The 23,000-nt window shown below is 34.0% G+C and overlaps 1 protein-coding gene across 8 annotated transcripts; it reads left to right on the top strand.

The window, feature by feature from the left end:
- The first annotated feature begins 325 nt into the window (after nucleotides 1-325).
- LOC139977039 (uncharacterized) lies at nucleotides 326-22,893 on the top strand. Of its 8 annotated transcripts, XM_071986004.1 has the most exons (25): nucleotides 343-482; nucleotides 3,681-3,776; nucleotides 4,184-4,513; nucleotides 5,022-5,657; nucleotides 6,275-6,607; nucleotides 7,173-7,286; nucleotides 7,404-7,433; nucleotides 7,970-10,466; nucleotides 10,578-10,871; nucleotides 11,458-11,775; nucleotides 12,461-12,781; nucleotides 12,927-13,250; nucleotides 13,645-13,755; nucleotides 14,170-14,194; nucleotides 14,838-14,926; nucleotides 15,658-15,721; nucleotides 15,887-15,933; nucleotides 16,217-16,384; nucleotides 16,810-16,920; nucleotides 19,011-19,177; nucleotides 19,614-19,733; nucleotides 20,250-20,355; nucleotides 20,692-20,752; nucleotides 21,135-21,234; nucleotides 21,699-22,893. In XM_071986004.1, the coding sequence occupies exons 8-25, from the start codon at nucleotides 10,415-10,417 to the stop codon at nucleotides 21,807-21,809; spliced, it is 2,589 nt and encodes an 862-aa protein (XP_071842105.1). In that variant the 5' UTR covers nucleotides 343-482; nucleotides 3,681-3,776; nucleotides 4,184-4,513; nucleotides 5,022-5,657; nucleotides 6,275-6,607; nucleotides 7,173-7,286; nucleotides 7,404-7,433; nucleotides 7,970-10,414; the 3' UTR covers nucleotides 21,810-22,893. The 8 variants fall into 8 exon arrangements, with proteins under 8 accessions (XP_071842101.1, XP_071842105.1, XP_071842100.1 ...); XM_071986000.1 differs by having other exon boundaries at nucleotides 326-357; nucleotides 7,970-10,871; XM_071985999.1 differs by having other exon boundaries at nucleotides 7,970-10,871.
- The last annotated feature ends 107 nt before the right edge of the window (nucleotides 22,894-23,000 follow it).

The raw sequence follows: 23,000 nt of genomic DNA, 5'->3' as shown, positions 1-23,000 counted from the left end.
CTCTGACTTAGCAGTCGCTGCAATGACACCATAACAGTCACTCCTTTATAATTCCCATAATCATATCTATCTCGCCTCACCTTTCAAATATTGTGCAGGCCCTGACGTGGAACCAACTTGTGGACCCTCCGTAAACATGATAGTTTGTCCACTATGCAAGCATTATCTCAGAAAATTGTGAATGTATTGTTGACTGGAATTAAGCTTCGCATGAGTGTATTTGTCAAATCTCAATATTTGTCTTTCGGTAGTATATAAAGCAGCTCAAAGGTTAACAATGTTGCCTTATTCAACCGCTATATGCCGTTGCTGAACTGATCGATCACAATTATAAAAATATTCTATAGTAACTTCGTAGTAAGTAACACTTTGCTCTGAGTCAGTCAATTTACAAAAAGCAATATTGAATTATTTTTTTTGACAGTATTCAGGTAAAATTCATGAAATGTTGTTTACATACTGATCGCTCAGGACAAAGTCAGGTATAAGTAACAATATTTCTGTGAACAGGGAATGAGATTTGACTCTGACTCTTTGATGTATACGTCTTTAACTATTTCAATTGTGTCTTTGTATACCTATATCCTGGATGGATATGAATGCATATATCAAAGAAAACATATAGTGAATTAACATGTTTGTAGACTAAGTGTTCAACTTAATTTTCAACAAGGTACTCATTTTTAGCGATTGTATAGCAATATGATTACTGCCAGTACTACACGACTACTAAGCCTAATGTTAGGTCTACAGCTACGTTTTGTAATAAAATGCTAGGCTACGTAAGCACTGCCTAAGATATATTCATCGTATGATGCGGAATTCATTCACTACTTCCTTTCTAAACCAAATCAGTAGGTCACCTACCATGTCTTACAGTGACATTCTTTATATTTTCAGTGATTTCAAATACTGCCTAACCGAACTCACATTCGGCAAACTCGCCGTACGGTCGTACGTCAGAATGTTAGCATGTCATGTGCGATTAAATGTACACTACATGTTCGTACGTGTACAATGTTCCTATTTTTTTTTGCATTATAATGATTTCTAGTTAATAGGAGACAATTCGTATGATAGATTAGCTTGACTAAAAGTAATTCTGACAAATTTTTAAGAATGTCGATGCATGTAATTAAGCAAACACGATACCGAGAGCTGAGACCTTGTTCTTGATCTTTTTTGACCACTGTTGCGTGGCGATTTGTCAATTAATTTCCGATAAATCAACCAGTGGGCACAGTTTGTAAATGGTTGTAAAGCTTACACATTATCTTATGTAAAACCGTTGCCCCAAAGCAATCGCATTCGTTTTGTCCAATGAGAGCGTTATGAGTGAGAGAACAACATGGTATTTTGCTCGTTTGAGGATATCCATTGACAAACGATATTATTTTCATTTTTAACAATCAGTCCAACAAAAATACTTAATGAAAGTGTTTATTTTTGGCGTTTCTAGATATTAGATCTAGGTGCCCCAAAGTAATACAGTATAATTGCAGGAGAGAGGAGGATAACCACATAAATCACATATTGAACTTAGTACGGAATAGCACAACGTTTCCATGTATTATACACCCACCAATATAATATTAAAAGAATAAGAACGAATGGAAATGGATTCTTCAACCGCGTTTTTTCTCGGTACCTTTTATTTTTGCAGATTAAGGAACCTTTATTGAATAGAAAACACGTTGAAAGGGAACTACTTACTTCACACTCGTTTGATTAAGGATATAGCGTAAAAATGTTTTTTTCTGTTCGACCAAACGATCACAGTAAACAAATAGAAGATAATGAAGGAAAGAGGATACATTCCACGTTTGTTAACTTCAGAGAACGTTTACTTTGCATGATTGTGTTACTGTGCTTGTGAACTGTTACATACATTCCAAAGTAATGCCGAGTAAATGTTCTTGCACATGAAGATGTGTTCTTGACAATCAATATTACAGAAAAAGAAATATATGGAAATATTACACCTTTGGGGATTTATTATTCAGTCTGGACTCGTGCCTGACCTCGGGCGATCCCGTGCTCCAAGTCAATATATTGCACCCTTTCCTCGTCAGAAATAGCCCCTCATTTATGTCATTGTATGTGTGTAAATATAATATCAAACTTTCTCGTGGGTGGTTTATTCCTCCTCTCACATTTATTGTCCCATGCTTAAGGATCTCTTGCTTTGTGAGTCTCTGTTGTCGATCTCAGCAAAGCAATAGTCTGTATCAACGACCATGTATACACATAATAAATGGTATCCTATATATTTTAAATCTAGAATGTAATATGGTTTGCGAACCAATTCACCATAACGCTAATAAACTAAATCAGATAAGTCAGAAAATTGAGAGTAAATATTGATCAAGTGTCAACGTTATATCTTTGTAAATAAGATAACGTTAACATTGATTGGTAGTTTTGTGTACATTGACGATAACAGTACAAATACAGTAATATAATAACAGATCGGATGATTTTGTAGTCGTGCGATATGCCTGTGTTCAAGTGATATGTTTAAAGGTGCCAGTTAACGCTTTGAAAAGTTGTATCTCAAACGAACGGGTAAACATATAAAGTATTATGTATTATATGTGTTATATATTCTATTATATTGCCAGTTTATTTTTTGCCTAAGTCATTTCAACGCAAGTGCTGTTCATATGAACGGAGCCTCACTGTTTTGGAACATATCAGCTTTCATGTGGTATTGGCATTACAATATAATTATTATTACTTAGGTGTGTAGTAATAATCGCGTATTCAATTCATGTGGTAATAATCGCGTGTTTTAAGTGGCGGAGAGGTAGGAGGGAGTGGAGAAGAAACGGGGTAGGCCAAGGGACAGTGCTTATCATTTATCTAATGTATTCCATTAGGAACTGATTAATGTTTAAGTTTAGTTATCATATAGTTCCTAATCATACATGTTAAATTAACATGTTAAATTAGGTCTTCAAATGGTGCGTGTCAGTTTTGAAATGTAATAATTTTAGCTTGTGCGTTATCATTTCATAGTACAAATGAGCTGTCCTTCTTTTTTGCATAAGACATCCTCTCAGGTTTTCTTTTGGAGATGAGCTATTTATTGAAGACACATATGAATTTAAGGAATAGAAGCATATCAGTGGTGAAGTTATTCAAGAAATATCCCCATTTGTATGGAGATTATGTTGGTCGACGCAAGTTTCATTTTATTTATGAAAACTATTAAAGTCAGATAAAACTTAGTCACGACCAAATAGGTCCATGCAGTGTTCGTTGTATGTTCGTGTACAACATCACGCTGCAATAATAAAAGTCCGCGGAAAGTCTAAATGACACATGGATTATTTTGTTGTTACACGTTACCATACATCAGAGCAATGAAGTATCTTCACATTTTCAATTGAGTAAAAAGTCATGTTTTTTAGTGGAAGTATACTGTACTCCCTGAATTGCCATGACAAGTATCTTTGGGGGTAAATGAAATATATATTTTCTGAAGAATATATGAAGCCATCTAACACGGTTCATATGATAGTTTCTATAACATTACTGCGCACGCAGAATCATTTAACAGACAAGCATAACATTGTCTCCAATTAGAACTGTCAACAACTGTATAGCTAAGTTTTCCTTAACGGAAATTTTTCCCCCCGAAATTAACATGTCATACAGTTCTTGCTCTTTTAATTTAGATGAAATGATTCTTCTAGTAGTAGTATACGCCCTGCTGATCCTCGTATCCAGTGGACAAGACATTACCAACGTTTACGAGGAACCGTTTGCAGCAGGTAAATCGTTTTCATTGTACACTTGATAAAAACGGCTAGTTTGATTGGAGATATTTGGCTATACAGTGATATATATATGATAAGTTCTTCGAACTGCTGATATTAAGAATGTTAACGTTTGTTGTACACTAGTTTTCTGCTAGTTCTAGTGAACGATGTCTGGTGCTTTTGCGTATGTGTTTATCTTATATGTAAGGAAAACATTTTTCATATCATCAATGTTAGAATTTTAAATTTGATACTTAAAACATAGGGACCTCTTTGTTAAATACAAAGTGTAAGAGATCACATACATCATAGACAAGAGAAATATATTAAACGAGACACCTGGACAGACAGCTATCAATTGAACAACAAGAAATGACGTCAGAACCATGATTAATTATATTTATCATTCTTTCCAATAGATGTACGTGTATTCGGCTGTAAATCGCCTGAATATGTGAAGATTAATTCCGACCAAGGCATCATTCATTGGACGTTTCCACCATCCTTCAAAGCAGTATTCTGGTATGATGATGTGTTCAAGAACAATACTGGCCTACCCGTTGTACGATATGATTCTATGAGCGGGAGAACACCAGGAGAAGGTTACATCAAAGGAGGTTATGACGTCATGACAAACGGCTCACTTATTATAAAGAAGGTCACTCTTGAACATGAAAAGTCATTCAAAGTTATTTGTATTGACGAAAATGACGATGTTAAGGTTTATACGTCATCAGTCGTTGTTTTAGGTGAGTAGAATGAGTTTGTATTAATATTTTAAATATTTAATCTAATCTCAGTGAGTATATTACAATGTCAGTTATCCAAGACATGAAAATTCAGGGTAATTGTGTGAGTTACGGTGTATAGTGTATCTGTTTGTACATTTCAATAGATATACTTCATGTCCATGTAAACCGACCTTAAGAAAAATGTTTCTACTTTTATATTGAATAATAATTATCTTTTATATTACATATTTTTTAAAGTTATATATGAGAATGGATTTTGATACATCATATATCGCTAATAAGCCGTTCAACCCAAACAGATTCTAAGCCATCACTTACAAGTCGGTCGGACTGACATCAGGTGTAGTGGTCACATATTGGCTCGGTTCATTCCGCGCGGTCGCTGCTTCCCTCTTCTAATAAAGACATTCTGTAATGATTCTGATAACCATCGTGTATTAATAAGGTAGCAGCCATACTAAAAGTTTCGCACTTATAAAATTCGATTTAATTTTTGTTTTTACAGTTGAATCCCCTGCGAGCCAGTCTTTCATTGGAACATGCAGTGGTCCAGTCTGTTATCAACATTCAACAGAAACAACACAATTAAATTGCTTCTTTAATGGAACAAAACCCGCCAGACATATTTTGTGGCAGCCGAAATTAGCATATAGCCACATGCCATCTGTTCAAACAGAAATAGTGGAAAACGCAAACGGTACATTTAACTCTATAGCAACGTTGGAGTAAACGCCCCCAGAAGGCAACCTGCTTTCTATTTGGGTATGTAAGACTTACTGGGTCCATCCAGATGATACAAGAAAGATCGAAATTGTTGTTGATTTTTCCGATTATGACTCATTTAAATCGCTTTATATTGCGGAAAATACAACAGTAGAAATAGACAAACCTCATAAATTGCGATGCGGACATAGCTATCAACTTTATCTTTGGAAAAAAGTAAAAGATGGGACAGCTACATTTCTCGGACTGCATGCCTTTGGAAGTGTGATAAAGAACAAACTTTACAATGATATCTCGTTCACAAATGCTGGTGATATGGTTTTTTCGTCAGTTAAAGTAACACACGAAGGCTTATACATCTGTCTGTACTCGGAAGGAACAACTATAAAGATGAAAGGCGTTTATCTGGAAGTTCTCGGTAATTAAAGCTTCTAGATAAGAAAAACGTTAAATATAACATATCATTACATAATGAGTCGATTCAATGACGAGTTTTCCGTATAGCCCGCTATTTATTGTCTCAAAGTTTATTCAGGGAGTTGTCATGGAAACAACTCCCTGGTCCATTCAACATGTCTGTTTAATGGGATAATATATCCTGATGCTGGTATGCTTGTATTATCATTATTTTAAATTTAACATTAATGTCTGATTGTGTTCTGAAAAGAGGGGGATTGGGAAGGGAGAACAGCAAATGTGGAGGAAGGGTATAGAAAGGCTAGACGGTAGAAATTAAGAACACGCATACCGAGAGAGAAGGTTTATGACGAGTGAAAAGTAATAGAAGCCGTTACTAGTAGATTGAAATGTAAATCAAATTGTTTTCAGACTGGCTAATATCCTGACCAAGTTCAAACACTGCTTCTTGTACCGCTAGCGAATGCTATACTATAGACATGGGTTTGCTTATTTAGGTTTACAAAGGAGTGATTTGTAAGTGGTGTTGATAAGATTATGCTATAACAGGCCTGACGTAATAAACATTTCGTTAATTATGGTATATCAATTTGTATTATGGAATTTTTTCTTCCTCAGTTCCACCAACTCCTCCTTATGTGTTAATCAAAGGATGCGAAAGTAATGTTGAGTGTACTGTTACAAGAACTGCTGCTTCCCTGGAATGTTCCGTCTTCGGAGTTAGGCCTTTAATGAATATTACGTGGTATTTCAATGAAGACCTTCCGATAAAGCTAGAAAACTACCAGGAAACTGTCTCCAGTCGTGGCGACATATTTGACATTACATCAAAAGTTGATTATTTGATTACAGGAACGACATTTTGCGACGAAGAAGTTGTCTTAACATGTGAAGCACTTGGGCCTACCTCGAAGATTTTTCAGTATTCGAAAGAAGTAAAAATTAATTTAGGTATGATATCTGTATTTCATAAACTCAGGTAACAAGAAATGATGTTCTGTGCGTATTTCGTCTCCCAAGTAAAGATAGATCATTCCAATTACAAAACCATTGTTCAAAATACAACAATATCAATGTCAATATGGAGAGATCAATATAATTATTGAATATGAGCCAAACAACGTAATGCTCATAATTTTAAAAACGACACAAGATATTACTATAACGAAAGAGAACAAATGAAATTCTAAATTCACATCGTACTACTCACCAACGGATTTTTAGAGTAACTGTTTAAACAACCATGTCAAGGATTATAAAGAAATTGAGATATTTTTATAAAGATTGTGGTATACTTTTGGCTTTGTTTGAAATAGTCAGACAGACGGATTAAATAAGACAAGTCGTTCTAATCGAGTGTTATGCGATTCTTTCCAGACGACATCCAATCATTGGTTGCGACAAAAGTGTTAAGTATACATTTAATATTTGACTTCACAAACATTATTTAAAACATTTGTGATCATTTTGAGCTAAAAGTGTTAAACAGCAGGTTTTCATGCATCTCTCAATATAGAAACTGAATGCGTGGATCGCACACGAGACGGAGAAGGAACGTATTTAGTCACAGCAGTAATTATTTCACTCAGTTCAATGGTTGTAATTGAAACGTCAATGCTAGTTACCATAGGTAAGTCACTTATATCATTAAACTTTATTACTCGGTTTTCTTGCCGTGTTCAGATTTTTTCATTGACTCGTTAAACAGTCGTGTTAACTATGTTCAATAATTATTCTTTTCAAACAGGTGTTCGGAAATTATGCAAAAGATATAAAAGTAAGTTATTTCACTCTTCTAAGACGATGTTTAATTGGAAAGGAAACCTGAAAGTATTACAACCTAACCTGAACATGTCATTCATTTATAGAGAGATCATTCCAAATAGCGGTGAATTGCAAGGTACACCAACATCAATGATGAAAGACAGACTTTTCCATTAAGCGTGGCGTCTAATCCAATCACCGAGGTGTCATTTACACTAATCTCAACTGTCTAGTTTAAGGTCTAACGATGTAACCATGCTTCTTTAGTAAAGGAGCATATCTTTCTTAAGACATGATGAGCTGTTTGCCAAAACTTCCAAAAATAACGACGATAAAAAGAACCCGTATGTATTCTTGCAGTGAGATCTTCTTTAAACGAATCCAGTTTCCGTATTAATATTTACACAACATCGGAAGCAAGCAAGCAAGCAAAAAAAAAACGTTTTTCTGAATTATTTCTATGTGTCATATATTTTTATGTCTCATATATATTTATATCTCATATATTAAGATTTCTTTCAACAACGCTTACCTCTTTCTTACTAATAGAATGAACAAAAAGCAACTGAGGAATCCAACTACTTACATATATACGAAACCTTAAGACAAAGGATAACGGATGTGACACTCCTTTTAACTGTTTGCCTTGCTTTGTATTTCACCTGTCGTTTGATTTGCTTCGTTAAAGCCATGTTATGTCTAAATGTCGTTAGAATTAGATGCTGTCAAAAGGTATCGTTTAAAGAAACAAATTGTAGAAACTAAAGAAAAATAAGAATATAATGGAAGCGTAAACAGGGTGAAGATTAATATTTAGCATGTACTTCCATTAAAATATGCATTGTATTGTCTGGTGGTCATGGTATGAAATTTAGTACTATTGATGTTCTAAATCCCTACATTGAGTTATTCGCCTATATGGTGGTATCTGTTACTCATTTTCAAATTTCAATGTATCTACTGCTTTAATTTCTTATGAGTTGGTTCCATCGAAGCATTACAACTCAGTTATCTAAAACAAAATAACAATGATCATAAATATTTGCAATATTTATGACAAACACTAGCTCCATGATTCACATAAGAATGAACAGACATTTAATCAGTTCATAATAAATTATTTTTTTAAGATGAATTGAAAAACGCATACCCTTGCTGCAGTAGTTATCATGAAATATTGCATGAATTATTGAAAGGAAGATAGAGGCGACCGGATTAAATATTATATTTTCTCACATTTAAAATTGGAGTAGAGTATTAAGCTGGTACATAATAAATGGTTGAACGTTTCAATGCATATTTCTTGCAACTTCTTAGAGCAATGTTACAAGAATTTTTTTTTTCTAAACGGCTTCCCAAATGAACATTATTTGGTGTAAAAAGCTCTTAATTAAGAAACGGAAGAATAGCTTATAAGATGGTAAGGTTATCACCAGAATATTTTCTCTGTTTAAATGCTGCAATTACCAAGACGAAAATATGATGTGTGTACTTTGGTTACTCAAAACTTAACGATAATGAGTGAGTGTGTATATGGTCAAGTACAAGGGTAACTTACTAGTTAAGTTATGTGATCAGGAAATTCCAATAATTAATATAGTTTACATGTAAACATCACTCAAATAAAAAAACCATACTTTAATTAATTATTTTATTGCTGATATAGTATGTAAAATTGTTTTTAGAAAGTTTATGTTATGCTTCAGTTGCATACGTGTATTTATGGAGTGACCAAATCACTTTTATTTATACAACGCTAGACTCCATCAATGTCTTTCAAATCGGTTTGTTATTGCTTCTTTGATCTATAAAAGATGTAAGAACAGAATGTGAAACTTGTTAGTTTATTTTCTCCAGTCTTTTTTTTAATTTCCCCATTTTGCTATTTGACGAACACATAAATTAGCATCCACGTTGCGTCGATACAACTAACGCCTGTATATATTCAGGAGTGTATAAACTCACCATTAGTATTATAAGGTTAATTAATCCAAGCAAATCAAGCAATGTAACTTTACAGATTAACGCATGCCCCTGCTATCTTTCGACATTTCACTTTTTCCCTCGACCAATTCCTCCTCCCCCCTCTTTTGTCCCTTCTTATTCCTGCTGGAAGCTTTGCTAGAAGATCTGGAGAATGTTATTATTATTATTTGCCTGAAATAAAGCTTTTACACGTTGCTTACTTTTTCTGGTTTAAATTACCGCACAGAAGATGGAAGATGAAAACTAAAAATCTCATTCACGAGTAAATCTTTGAGGTTTATTTTAAATGGAATATGTTAAACTGAACTCGACTTCAGACCCCAGACCTCCCAGACCCCATTCAACGTCCCCATAGCCACACACCTAATTTCTGATTAACCTACAGGTCTTTCATACCCCTAATTAAATCAACAGGGTGTAATTCGGAATTTCTACTCTACCTCACCCAGGCTACCTTTAAATTCATGGGCATGTGACTGATATTTACATTATCCATATGGGAGTTTGTGCATAGTTGTCACTCGTGGCAAAATATTGGAACCTCAACTTACCCACACGAATGCCTCACCATCTCTGGTTTAGAGTCACACCGTGTCTCGTGAGTTCCCCTTTTATGTGTCTCCATTTTAATTGTGAACACGAAACCAAAAATTTAATTAAAATTTAATTAAGCATGTCCACTGTGTTTCAAGAACTACGTAAATCATGCCAAGCTAACGCTGTAACAAATGCCTAATTTGTATTACGCGTGCAAATCTAAAATTGAACTAATCTTTTATACAAATGAAAGCAAAAGTATAGTCCAGTGAACAATAGACCTACAAGTTGTTGAACTGCATACTTTTTCTCACCTTTATGCATACAAAGGATGGTTTCATACAATTACTTCCGAACAATGTTCAGTTATACATCGTATTAGATACGATAGTTATAGATAAAATACAGCTACTCCATTCATCATCAAGGCAATGAAAGACGAGGACAAAGAAATTACCAAGTATAAGAAATATGAAGGGCAAGATGTCTCACGTATCGTTCGTAATCACCTTGTTCCAGACAGGTAACGTTTGTCATACCTTTATTAGCGGTAAACGAGTTATAAAGAGAACAAGAGTTTCCCAGTGTCACATACTTACTACATATTTAACCCTTTTAACTTTCGGCTTTGCAGTTTTCCTAGCAAATGAAGGAAATCTTTGTAACGGACAATCGGTAACGAGTTTTCGAATGGATTATTTGCAACTACCATGTAACACATCATTTACCCAAAGTTCTATGTGGATAAAAAATGAAGAAATGTATTTGTTCGCTGCGGGTGATCCTGTCGCAAAGCTGGACGACAAAGTGCGTCTAAATTCTTCTAATTACGCACTTATATTTAATGGAGTAGGATTAAAGGATGAAGGTAACTATACTTGCAAAGTCGGTGGATCCGTTGTTAGCACCTACTTCCTCAAAGTTCACGGTAAGTGCTTCATATGTCATGATAAATGTATATCCATACTTCATTTCGCTTTACTGTTACCCTTGTAATGTTTTTTTTTTGGCATAATTTTAGTTAAGAAGTAGATTGTAGGAATTGATCTTTATATTATGACAAAGTTAGTTCTGCTTGAAAATTTGAAGAGGTCCTCCCTACAATCCCGCATATTGAGGTACGTCGAACGATACAATACGAATAAATCCAACTTTTGAAACAACCTTTTGCAACATTAATAAAAGCTGGTGCCTGTTTATACATATGAAATAGGTGCTTCAACTTGTGTTGGTCAGATTCATATTCAATAAAATATCGTCCTATGAACTGATAACAAGATCAATGTAATTATTAAGTGTAAAGTAGTCATACTATTTGACGCTTAAACTTTTCAGAGACAATAATTACTACAATTCTTATTATAATATTATAATATATACATAAGTTTGAAGTTTGATTGATACAATGTTAACGCTGTGAAAAATCGTGAAGAAGATTCAAACAGTGTGGATGAGGATGATTGTCTTGGGTAGTTCACTTTTATGCATTTTTATATATTACTTTTCACCTCAAGTAACTCCAAATTTGGAAATAAGCCTAGATGGAACCATCGCAGGTGACGTTACATCCGTTGAATTTGGACACGTGTACATGTTGGCATGTTCTGCGAAAGGATCAAAACCAATGAGTAATCTTGTCTGGAGTATCAACGGCGTGCAGTCTGTTGCAAACACTAATAATTTTAGCTACCTAAGAGAAAATGGTACCTTCAACTCTGAAAGCAATCTTCTTCTTACGGTAAAAGACCAGTCTACGATCGTCGAGTGTATGACACAAGAGAGTTTCAAAAATGGGCAGTTTGTAAGTCTATCAATTGAACTGAAGAGTAATGGTAAGTATAAAATGTTATTATTCTCGTATTAGTAATGCCTTATTTCATGAATAGCTATATTTGAAATTTAAACTTACTTGTACCTTAAGATATCAGAATCATTATGTGTTTTGTAGATGATGGTAATTATATTGTTATTTATTTAGTAGTAAACTTTGTTTGAAAAGAACTATGCCTTGTGATTACTGATATTTCTGATTAGGGTTACTTTTAGCTACTCTTAAAAATAAGTTCATTTGGCAACTTTGGTATGTCTCTTAAAGCAAAATATCACCCTAGTTTTTTTTCTCAAAATTAACGGTGGTATGAAGTTCCATTTTCTGAAATGTTACATTTAAACATGTTTTCAGCTTACTTAAGTTGTAGACGCAGTTATACAGCACATGACCCCATGTGTTACAAGTGTATATATGTTTTGTGAGATATTTGATGTAATGTAACTTTTGAACATGTTTTTAGATTACACAAGATTTGGGGACGTAGTTTAATAAGACCTGACTTCAATTGTTTGCATGTACATGGTGAAGAAATTGGCACCCCTATGTGTTACCAGTAGACAAGATTTGTGAGAGAGATTCAATGTATAATATGTTAAAAAGTCTCGGACCGTTCTAGCTTCAACCATTAAGCTTTATCAATATTTTACGTCTTTTCTCTTTTTCTACTTTTCTCACTAACTACGTAGGACATCCAAATGTTAGTCTCACTTTCCAAAATGGTAACATTATAGAAGGCTCAGTCTACGCTTTACACGATTCTCATCACGTCATAACGTGTACCGCTGAAGGACTTGGAATTACAAAAACATCACTTGAAACTAGATCAATGTTTACTTTGTGGGAGAAGAGTCGTGATGGCACTAATATAGTAAGCAATGAAGTCACATCCAATGGTTCTCAGGTCATAATCAACTTGCACGCAACCGCTGTGCTTACTCTTATAGAATGCAATGTGTTCGGAGACTTCAGTGTCCTAACAGTATCTCGTGCAGAAATACTGACGGTAGGTAAGTTATTTAGGAGTATGTTGAATGTGTTTAGTTTAGTTTGCAAGACAACAGCGTATCATATATAATTTTTACTGTATTTTGAATATGATGAAGTATGAAACATCTCACATCACCCTTTGTCATTTCTATTTTAATTGACAAGTGGTACCTAACGTTACAATGACTATTAAGAGCAGACCGATTTGGACGGTTATCGAGATGCAGAGAAGTCGAACATACACATTGTCATGCCATGCAATCGGTGCGAGGCCTGCTGTCAAGTTATATTGGCTGGTGGATGGCTCACTTACATTTATAGCGGAGAACCACTTCAAATCAAAGTCCAATGAACGTAACACTGGTCTATTGGACAAAAGAAGTGATATACAAATTAGCCTTGATGGTCCAAAAGGCCGAATTTCATGCGTCTGTGAAGGAAACACAAGTTTACAAAGTAAAGTTGTCACAGCCGATATCGTAACGGATGGTAAGCCTTTCCTGAAATAATTGTTCTGTCAGAAGTAAACACTAAATTAAAAGTAATATTTACCTCTAAATGAACATACTACTAGATATATAAACATATGTTGTTGTAAAAGGTAGTGTTTTAGAGGTACCGTTAAAATAAAGAGTATTTCCACTCGAACAGCTAGGAGAAAATATACTAAATAAATAACCCATTTTATTACTTAGAACCACTCTGCAGCTTTCTGCAAACAATATTAACTTTTTTTTTTAATTCCTTTCGTTCACGTTGAATCATGCCTATTTTTCAACAATAGACATTATTGAATAAGAGACTTAGCAGAAAATAATTTAAAAAAATTGCCAACAAGAAGGAATAACATATATGAGACATGTTTTATTCTTTCTTTTTCCAGAAAATGAGAGTGCCTCAACTACAGTGAACGCAATGCCCTTTCTGTTTACTATCATTACAATCGTATGCATTGTAGTCGTTGCTGTCGTAATCTACATATTTAGGAACCATGGTAAAGCACGTATCTTTTACCAAACTTTGTTGCCACTTGTCAGACAAACTGAGATGTTTTCTTCTCAAAATTGAGCCTAATTGCCAGCCCATATCCGAATAATGTGCGTTATATACTTACAATTTGCGGCCTTAAATTAATTAACAATGAACATTTATTAAAGCTACAAAAATACCGAATAATTTTACATGTTCGTCAAAGCATATAAAAATGCACCTGCCCTAGAAATCTATACAAAATATACTTAACAGTTCTTATTTAAGTCAACTTGTAAATCTCTTCTAATAATGACATTAATGCGTAATATCTATTTATGCTAATGAGTTTAGAAGAAAATTGGATCTGGGGCTCAGAAACGAGAATGAAGTTTCGCCAGATCTAACATTGTTTATATATTGTGTTTTTCTCTCGCAGCGACACCGTTAAATTTGAGATCACGGTATGTTGAATGTTGCAGTAAACGGATAAAACTATATCAAGTTACTCATTGTCACAATTTAACTCTTCACATGTTAATGTGTAACTTTCAATACGTATTACTGTGACAAGTGCAGTGACATACAACCGTATTTACAGATACTTAAACAAAAACCGTTATATTAGCAACCTCCCGCCAATTCAATGTTTAGCCTACTTGGTTACGATTTTGCCGTTTCGTCCCCTGTCGTGAAAGTGTTATGCTCGAATGTTACCAGAAGATTCGGAATGCCAAAATGTTTAAAAATCAACTTCAAATCTTGTCTACAAATCTGCAATTACCAGATAATTGTGTGTTTCTATATTCATAATATACTTGATCAATAATAAACAGTTGACACACATTATTAACAGCAAAATGCCTTTTGTCATCGAACATTGTAATATAATTATTACGTTTGCCCACCTGTTGGCAATAATTTGTGACGATAAAGTCGCAATAACCTTATTTAATATAACACTTTGTGTATCATTAATGACATTTGTCACTGTTTGTGTATGTAAATAATAGGTAATTAAATATATATCCAAATATTAACGTATCAAATAAATAGAGGAAATATTAGTGTAATTCGTCTAGTATGCATAACTATTTCTTTTTCCAGGCAAGTACTACGTGGAGAAGTCGGTACAATTAATAAGAGTGGAACAAAAGATGACATACAAAAAGACCAGGATTCCCATTCATTGAAAGGTAACATCATCATAATGAAAACATCAAAATAAAAGAAAGTTTTTAATAAGTAAAATACCATTCCATGGCTATCTGGTTGGCTGGTTTAACCAACATAATTATCTTTTTTTAAACTATAAAGTTTGTTTTGGAAAGGAAAAGTCGCCAGGAAAGAACCTGGGCACAAAACCAAACTACCAAACGACTGATCCGCTTCCAACCCCAGTTCCCTTACATCGGGACTGTGACTATGTGATCATCGTCGGTTGTGCATCACCATTCCCCTCGAAAGGGAACAGATACTACACATGACCTTATCTGAGAAGTGTGTTTTGTACTTTACGGGAAAAATGATGTTACCACTTGATGTCTTCATAGCTGCATAGCATTTGTTGTTCTATAACTTTGTTAGAAGAACTTGGCAACTTACTGACTGAACACATCTCCTCGCTGAGATGATTAAACATCAAGTGACAAACATAAGAGACAACCATACCCATTATCATCAGCTCTGTCGCCATCTGTTTCCAGTTTTAAACGTTACGTATTAAACATTCCTTACAGCGACTATTTCTACCTTTAGCACCATTTACCGTTGCCAAACATAAGTCAAGGTACCGTTACCAGTATTCTATGAAAACAGCATTGCAGACATTCAAAATGTTAAGTGTGAATGTCATGTAATCTAAAAAGGAATAAGCGCATGATATTTGTACAGTGATATAATAGTTTCAATATTTACATTTTATAAGATTCGGAAGAAGGAGTACGACATCAGCATGGGCAGCAACAACGAAAACACGAAAAAGTTCAAAGGTAAGCTAAATGTATTTTGGGTAATTGCTTTTAACGCATCATAAATCAATGGATTCTACATACTATAAGTAAAACCATAATTTATTATGTTTCTATTCCATTCAAATATAGAACACGTTTCATGTAAAAAGTGTTTTTCATATATATATTTTGTTATTTTGATAGCATGGTTTTACCAGCTATACCACAGGAGGCTGCAGAGACAATACAAGGTATGATCTGTTAACGATATATTAATTCAAGTGGTAACAACAAATATATCACTGCACAAAACTGACAGAAAAGGCCTGTTCGGACATTTTATTGAGTTAAACCGCCTCGTCCACATACGTAGAAATTATGCTGTTTTACTTTCAGTGGACAATATGACTCTCAATGCAGCAACTAGAGATCTGTGAGAGAGGAAGGTGAAGAGAGAGAGATAGTAACCAACACTTATGAAAAAAAAAAATTCTCGTCACTTTGTTTCTATTGTCTTCTCCATGCAATTTTCAGTTTACTATTCCAGGCCAAAGGACAGTCTACAAATGACGCGTATTTTCACAAAGAGAGAAGTTTGTTTCGTTGCTCAACTAAAGAAAGGGCTATTTTTGACAAGGTGGCTAGGGACAATAGAAGAATCAAAAGGAAAGAAAAAGTGCGTTTACGTATCTATTCTGAACGGGGAGAAATGCAAGCTGACAGCTTCAAATATGCATTGAAAATGATTTATTTGACATAATACAGTTTGAATTTTTTTTAAAAAGAAACAATATTTGTCTGAAAATCAATAGTCCAATTCTTCAATAAAGCGAAATGAAACTATTGTCACCAAAAGTAACATTTCAAGGTAATCGCAATAATGGTAACTACGAATTGACAGGCAATTCAGAGTAATTCAAGCTCACAAACCACCTCTCGTAAAAAAACAACAATGGGCCGTCACAGGTCAAAGACGGGAAACTGAAGTATACCTAATATATCTATATATGATTGACGCCTGTAAATTTAAACCCGTGTAAGGCTTGTGTTCCGCCGTGTGTTCCGCCATTATACCGTTGAAAAAAAGAAGCTACAATTAAAACATTTCTAAATATATCTCTCAACAGAGGACAAAGATATGAAAACTGAATTTCAATGGGACGTTTTCTTGCAAAAACTGATGGAACTTCCCAAGCATATGAATGTGGTCGAGGCCGAAGGCATTTTAACAGACAGAGGTAAAACACGACAGATATTGATAAGCGAAGCTCCATTTTACACTGTCAATAACAGCAACCTCTCAATTGATCTTATTTAAGATGTTGTTTCTGTTGCAGAGTGTATTCTGGTTTATCAAAGGAGAAATAAACCCTAGCCTTTTCTGATTTGAGTACACCGATTTGCCGTACGCTCATTTCGACAGTAAAAAACACGAATGCTTGAAAAAACAATTTCAACCTTAACAATCGATTAAAATGTCACCCATGGCATTCGCCATTTTGGCGTGAATTTCGACTTTTCGTGCCGTAAGCGAGCCGCATGCATATTTTTTTCCTATGAGGGTTAGCGGCAATTATCATATATAGGCGTATAAAGAACCTCGCGCATGCGTGTTACTCGTAAAAAGTTTTATGGCTAGTAGTAGTACATACAGTGTGTGCGACGCGATTCAAGTTTTGCATATGCGTTCATGCAGCGATGGAGACCTGTTCGACTGGCACCCAGATTTTAGACACAATGTACGGATTTGATATGTTGTCATCAATGTGCGCGACGGACATTAATTTAATGGTTTGGTTAATGTTAATCTGCTAGCCTACATTACATGCATTTCTAGCTTCACGGTAAACTTTAATGTTACGGTAAACTTTAAAATTCTATACACGATACTAATATAGTAGGCCTACATACAAAATTAAGCCTGCTTTTATGAACTATTAGTTCTATCAGATATTACTATCAGATATTAAATCACCAGCCGCAAACTATTAAGTCACCTACATTAGCCACAACACCTCCAGAAAATTAATAGGGCCTAATTGAAGTGACGATTTGATCGCGCTTTAATTTGTATTTCTTTAGCCTGCGTCCCATCACTTATATTATTCAATTCTCACTTGATAATCCTTGGCCAAAAAGCAAACTGAATTACGTGTAAAACTGTACAGCGGAGATCTACTGCTTTGTACAGCGTACACAGTGCCCACACGTGTATTACAGCGATCAATGAGTAACGCGTGTGTATGAGTAACACGCATGCGCGAGGGTTTGGATACGCCTATATATGATAATTGCCCCTAACCCTCCTAGGAAAAAAAATACGCGAGCCCGCATATCACATTTTAACAGAAAAGAGTTGCCAATTTCAACAATAATTAAATTTGCACAAGCATAAGAAACAAATGTATTATGATAGATAAAACGTGTTTTTACCATTTATAAAAAATTCTAAAAAGTGTTTACAATAAATCTTGCGTAAATTATTATTTTTAAATATCGAGGGCTTTGCGACTGCTATTATTACACGACATTGAATTCTATTTAACATATCCTACGCACCGTTTTCGGTAACTATCGTTTTCGGCAATATCTAGTCAAATGTTTCTTACGAAACAGTGTTGGGATTTAAAAAAAAAAGAGAAGAGAACATAGATGCATTTGGATTTGACTGCTATCAATTCGACACAGTGGAGGAACTGGGGCAACGTCAGTTAGAGCTTGACCGCATCCGTGGCCGACACTGGCAGTTACGCCGATGCAAGTACTGCTAACACTAGCAACATAGGGGCAATTCTGGTACATTTGTACCTTTTGGTCGTTCTCTTTCTCTGGAAACCATTCCCCGCCAGGAATAACATAATAACATAATATCGTTTTCCATTTCCCTTTTCCAAATGCTTGGCACTCCGGGAATCTAAATCAAAAAATTTCCGAGAACAAGTTTACAATTCTACGAAAGAAAAACGAAGGCATGCCAAAAAATATATAAACCCCCAAAATTTAAAACCAAAAACCAAAATTTTAAAACAGAAAGCAAAAAATTTAAACGATTTTTTTTAAACGACACAACAACTTTTTTGAAATTCATGCCTCAATAATTTGCTGGTATACGGAAAATCTAGAATGAAATTTTTTAAATACGTCCTTAGTTCCCAGTCTGATGAATTGCATTACGCCTAATATTGTGAAGACGCGGCGTTTCATATCGATTAATTTTAGTATAAAAGTGATCACTTGATGTGCTTTTTTTCTGGCTTGTATTTTCATCACTGCCTGCTGAAAAAGACATTCACATGTTTTGTAATTGAACGACCTAATTTTCCTACAGAAAACATTTATCTATTGCAAGAATATATTCCAGTTGGATCATTACATGAGAATCTTGTCATTCATGGTCACGATTACAGAGGAATTAATGCCGAGTTTGCCTCTTCTGAATTGTTTGACATCGGATTGCAAATTTTAAAGGGAATGGAATTCATCGTAACTTATGGGGTATGCATTTATTTGATATTTCCACCATTCGTATTGGTACATCATTTAAGATTCATTTATAAAATTGATGAACAATATATCAAATGAGAATAAGTAAAATAAGTCGATATACGATAGCAAATAAAAATGCAGATTTGAAGAATTGTAGGCAGTTAATTGGCACGTTATATGTTTTACGGTGTCTCGTGAAAACCTAAAATACACCATGTGGATATTCTTTACGTCGGTGCACATTTGATACTAATGGGAAGTTTCTGTTCGCGGGAAAATCTGAAAGCAGATGAGCAAGAAGAAAATTCGTTTAGAAAAAAACACCTTTAAGCAGAAATTGTTGATCATGTGGTAGCCACGTTGGTACATATTCAGTTTAATGTATGTTATGCTTTCAGTCACTGTGTATTGCCTATCATAAATTATATATTATTACAATTATCAGTTTTTACATCCGGGTATTTCTACGAGAAGAATTCTCTTCACTGAAAATGGCTGCTGCAAGTTGTACGACTTCTGTCTGAAAGAAGATGCCCGGAAACATGTCATCTGCATCAAAGGAAAAGTATGTTTCGATAATTAAGAAGGTATTCACAGTAACTATAACATTCCAAACTGATTGATTTTGTTGAAAGCTGAAAAGTCAAATTTTACGGTACGTGAGAAACTAGTATATTAAAGTACAAATCATGGGTTTATTGCAGAGTACTTATATTCGACGATAGTGTTATCTCGATACCTCCATATCATGTATTTTTTATTAAAATAACACACTGAATGAATAACATCTCTGCGTAGACCATATCCTCAGCAGATTTTATCCAGGAGTCAATTGATTTTATTTAAATCGTTAATACCTGTTATCTATTTAAAAACAGGTCACTATTTCATGACCATTTAGAAACAATCTAATTTGTTACCCGGTATAACATAAGAAGAAACGTACGCGGTTATCCATTAAGGAACGAAATATAACCATTTTATTAGACAACAGTACCTGTTTTCACTATAATCAACAGACAGATATGCTCGATTTCATTGAAATCCTCTTATCAATTGCATTCGTTCACGTTCTGTCTAGGATATAAGATCACCTCTTCCTCCTGAGGCAGAAGCTCGAAATGAATACACATGGGCAAGTGACTCATGGTCTGTTGCGATGTGCGTTCTGAAACTCATGACGTTTGGTAATACCTTTTTTCTCCGTTTTCTGCGAGAAATTCGGTTGGCTAGAAATATTTACCAAGCAAACGCTACAATTGATAATATGTAGCTAAATTCAACATATTCCATATTAAGCTTACTTTGTATCACAGGATAGCACACTGATTCTTATGTTGAACGCAAATATATTAAGTATGGTATGTAATTTGAAGTGATATGCCAATTAAGCTGCAGTCGATAAAGGAATATTGATTAGTAACGACACTTACATAGACTCCTTATACATTTCCTGCTATTCAATATAACTACTCAAAATATCTCACACTTTCCTGATATATCATTATTTCCAATCATTCCAGATATCAGTGGTACGGAAGAAGCCATGGCGCCCGAAACACTCATACAATGCCCGAGTTATGTGTATGTATTACTTATTCGGCTGAGATAGAGTACTGGAATTTCTAACTTGTAGAAAAAGCTGGATTCTTCTCTAAATATGAAAAAGGAATAAATTCTCAATGCAAGTCCAGTGATGTAAAATATGGACCATCTTAGTAATTAGTGAGGAATCTACTCGTAAGAAACAAGAGCAACATGTGCGCTTTATGATGGTTTGATCATCATAGCAGGCATATGTTACCAAATATTTTTATTAATATATATCATATATACTATATATATATATATATATATATATATATAACGCTTAACACCACCGCAGTATATGCTCATGGTAAACGTACAATTTAAGAAGAAAATGAAGACAACGGCAACGTCAGTTTTGTTTCTACTATTTTTGTAGCCAAAACTGTTTCAAGAATTGTCAATCAGAAAACCCACATGATCGGCCGCCTCTTAGCGATCTCCGCCAAGCACTATTAAACTGGAAAGAAGAAGTTCAGGTTCATTTTATATGACATAACTCTTTCTCAGTCGTTATTGAATTCTTATTGTTAGCTGAAGAGTGCATAAAAGTACCTTACTATAGCAGTAGTTCTCTTCGCATGTTGATTTTGATAAATACATCGTTTTTATTCCGATTTCAATGCTAATCATTTAATACATATTGTAACTATTAAACTACCACTATATAACTAACTACATAACTATAGATATAAATATTTATATATAGATAACTATATGTATAAAACTATATATATTACTATATATAACTGTATATATATAACTATATATATTTATATATAACTTTATAACTATATATAACTATCTATCTATCTATATATATATATATATATATATATATATATATATATATATATATATATATATATATATATATATATATATATATATATAATGTATAATAATGTTTTAATACTATTTGACCTTTAAATTTCTTTAACAGCTTCTTACATCACATGTTGAAGCCATTGGAGTTACAACCTCATCAAAAGGAAGACAAGATGACGATGGGTACATAATTATGGAAGGAAATGTCCGAAGCGAGGAAAATTAGTTATACAAGAAATGAAGGGCAGATGCAAGGATAACCAATGTTCTGGATTATGGGTTTAAACCTTAACCAACGCTGTCCCTGATTATCTGGAAACCGTTAAACAAAATTTACAATTAAAAAATTATCTGGTTAAACATTTTAGGTTCAAAACTTCAAAACTTTGGTCTTGCAATACATTTTAGGCTAATCATCTATCATTTGTTAGCAATTTATGAATAAATGGTATTATTTTAATGAAAAAAAAAGTGAGATATAATGATAAACAAATTGTATAGACATTTTTCACACTATCCAATTTACCGTCAAGAAAACGAAACATAAGACTCAAAAATTGATAAATGCGGTTCTGTAGGAAACTGGTATCGAAACCATTTCAAATAAAGAAGAAGAAGAAGAATAACAATATATATTGAATATATGATACGCATTTTAATTTCAATGAATATTTACTGTTGTTAATAAATCAATTATCACTATTTCAAAAACGTCAGTTATCATAATGATTTTTTTGTTAATACTTTTGATCATTTCTTTTATTCTTGACACTGATTTTGGTCCTTAACGTAGCAAAATCGTCAAGAGTGTGGTAAATCCTGAATTACACCTAGATATATACTTGTTGTATGTACTATAACTTTAAATCGCATCAAAAGAACATATTCATTCTCTTTTGATCTATTTAGCTATACCCCCACATTAGGTCGAATGTACTCTGTGATAAATGTTTTGTTCATTTTCGTACGTATAGCCATGGTCACTGTAACCAATTATAAATTATGTTTCATTCATATATGAACATATCAATATATCCGTCCTTCTGAACGATGATGTCCAGCCACGCCCTAAATGTTATTATTCTAGTTATTATTGAAGATGATATCTTTTTTAAACGCGTAAAAGGATCCAGAGACTTATCTTCATCATTGTTAGGACCGATATGACAGCGCCCTCTCTAAAAACTGAAAATTCCCATTTCTCTCACTTTGATTCTCAAATTATTTGTACAGGTAAACGTTTTGTAGCTAGCATGTAATGTTGAAAGTTGCAAATAATTAGCCATGTCCGTTAACTGGCATTAAAGACTCCTCCCGCATTTGTATCTGATCATATTCACAGTTAGGCCTAGTGTAGATATTGATCTCTGATGTTAAACGGAAGAAGCTATTCTTGAGATCCAACGCTATTGTTTCT

Source organism: Apostichopus japonicus, chromosome 12, assembly GCF_037975245.1.
Source record: "Apostichopus japonicus isolate 1M-3 chromosome 12, ASM3797524v1, whole genome shotgun sequence".
Lineage (NCBI taxonomy): Eukaryota > Metazoa > Echinodermata > Holothuroidea > Aspidochirotida > Stichopodidae > Apostichopus > Apostichopus japonicus.
This window is presented reverse-complemented; position numbering and strand designations above follow the sequence as displayed.

Coding starts and splice junctions, on each gene's coding strand:
- LOC139977039 (XM_071986000.1), top strand. CDS start 10,415: ATGAAGGGCAAGATGTCTCACGTATCGTTCGTAATCACCTTGTTCCAG. Junction 12,782..12,926: donor TGCAGAAATACTGACGGTAG/GTAAGTTATTTA, acceptor TTAATTGACAAG/TGGTACCTAACGTTACAATG. Junction 16,385..16,809: donor TTACGTATCTATTCTGAACG/GGGAGAAATGCA, acceptor ATCTCTCAACAG/AGGACAAAGATATGAAAACT.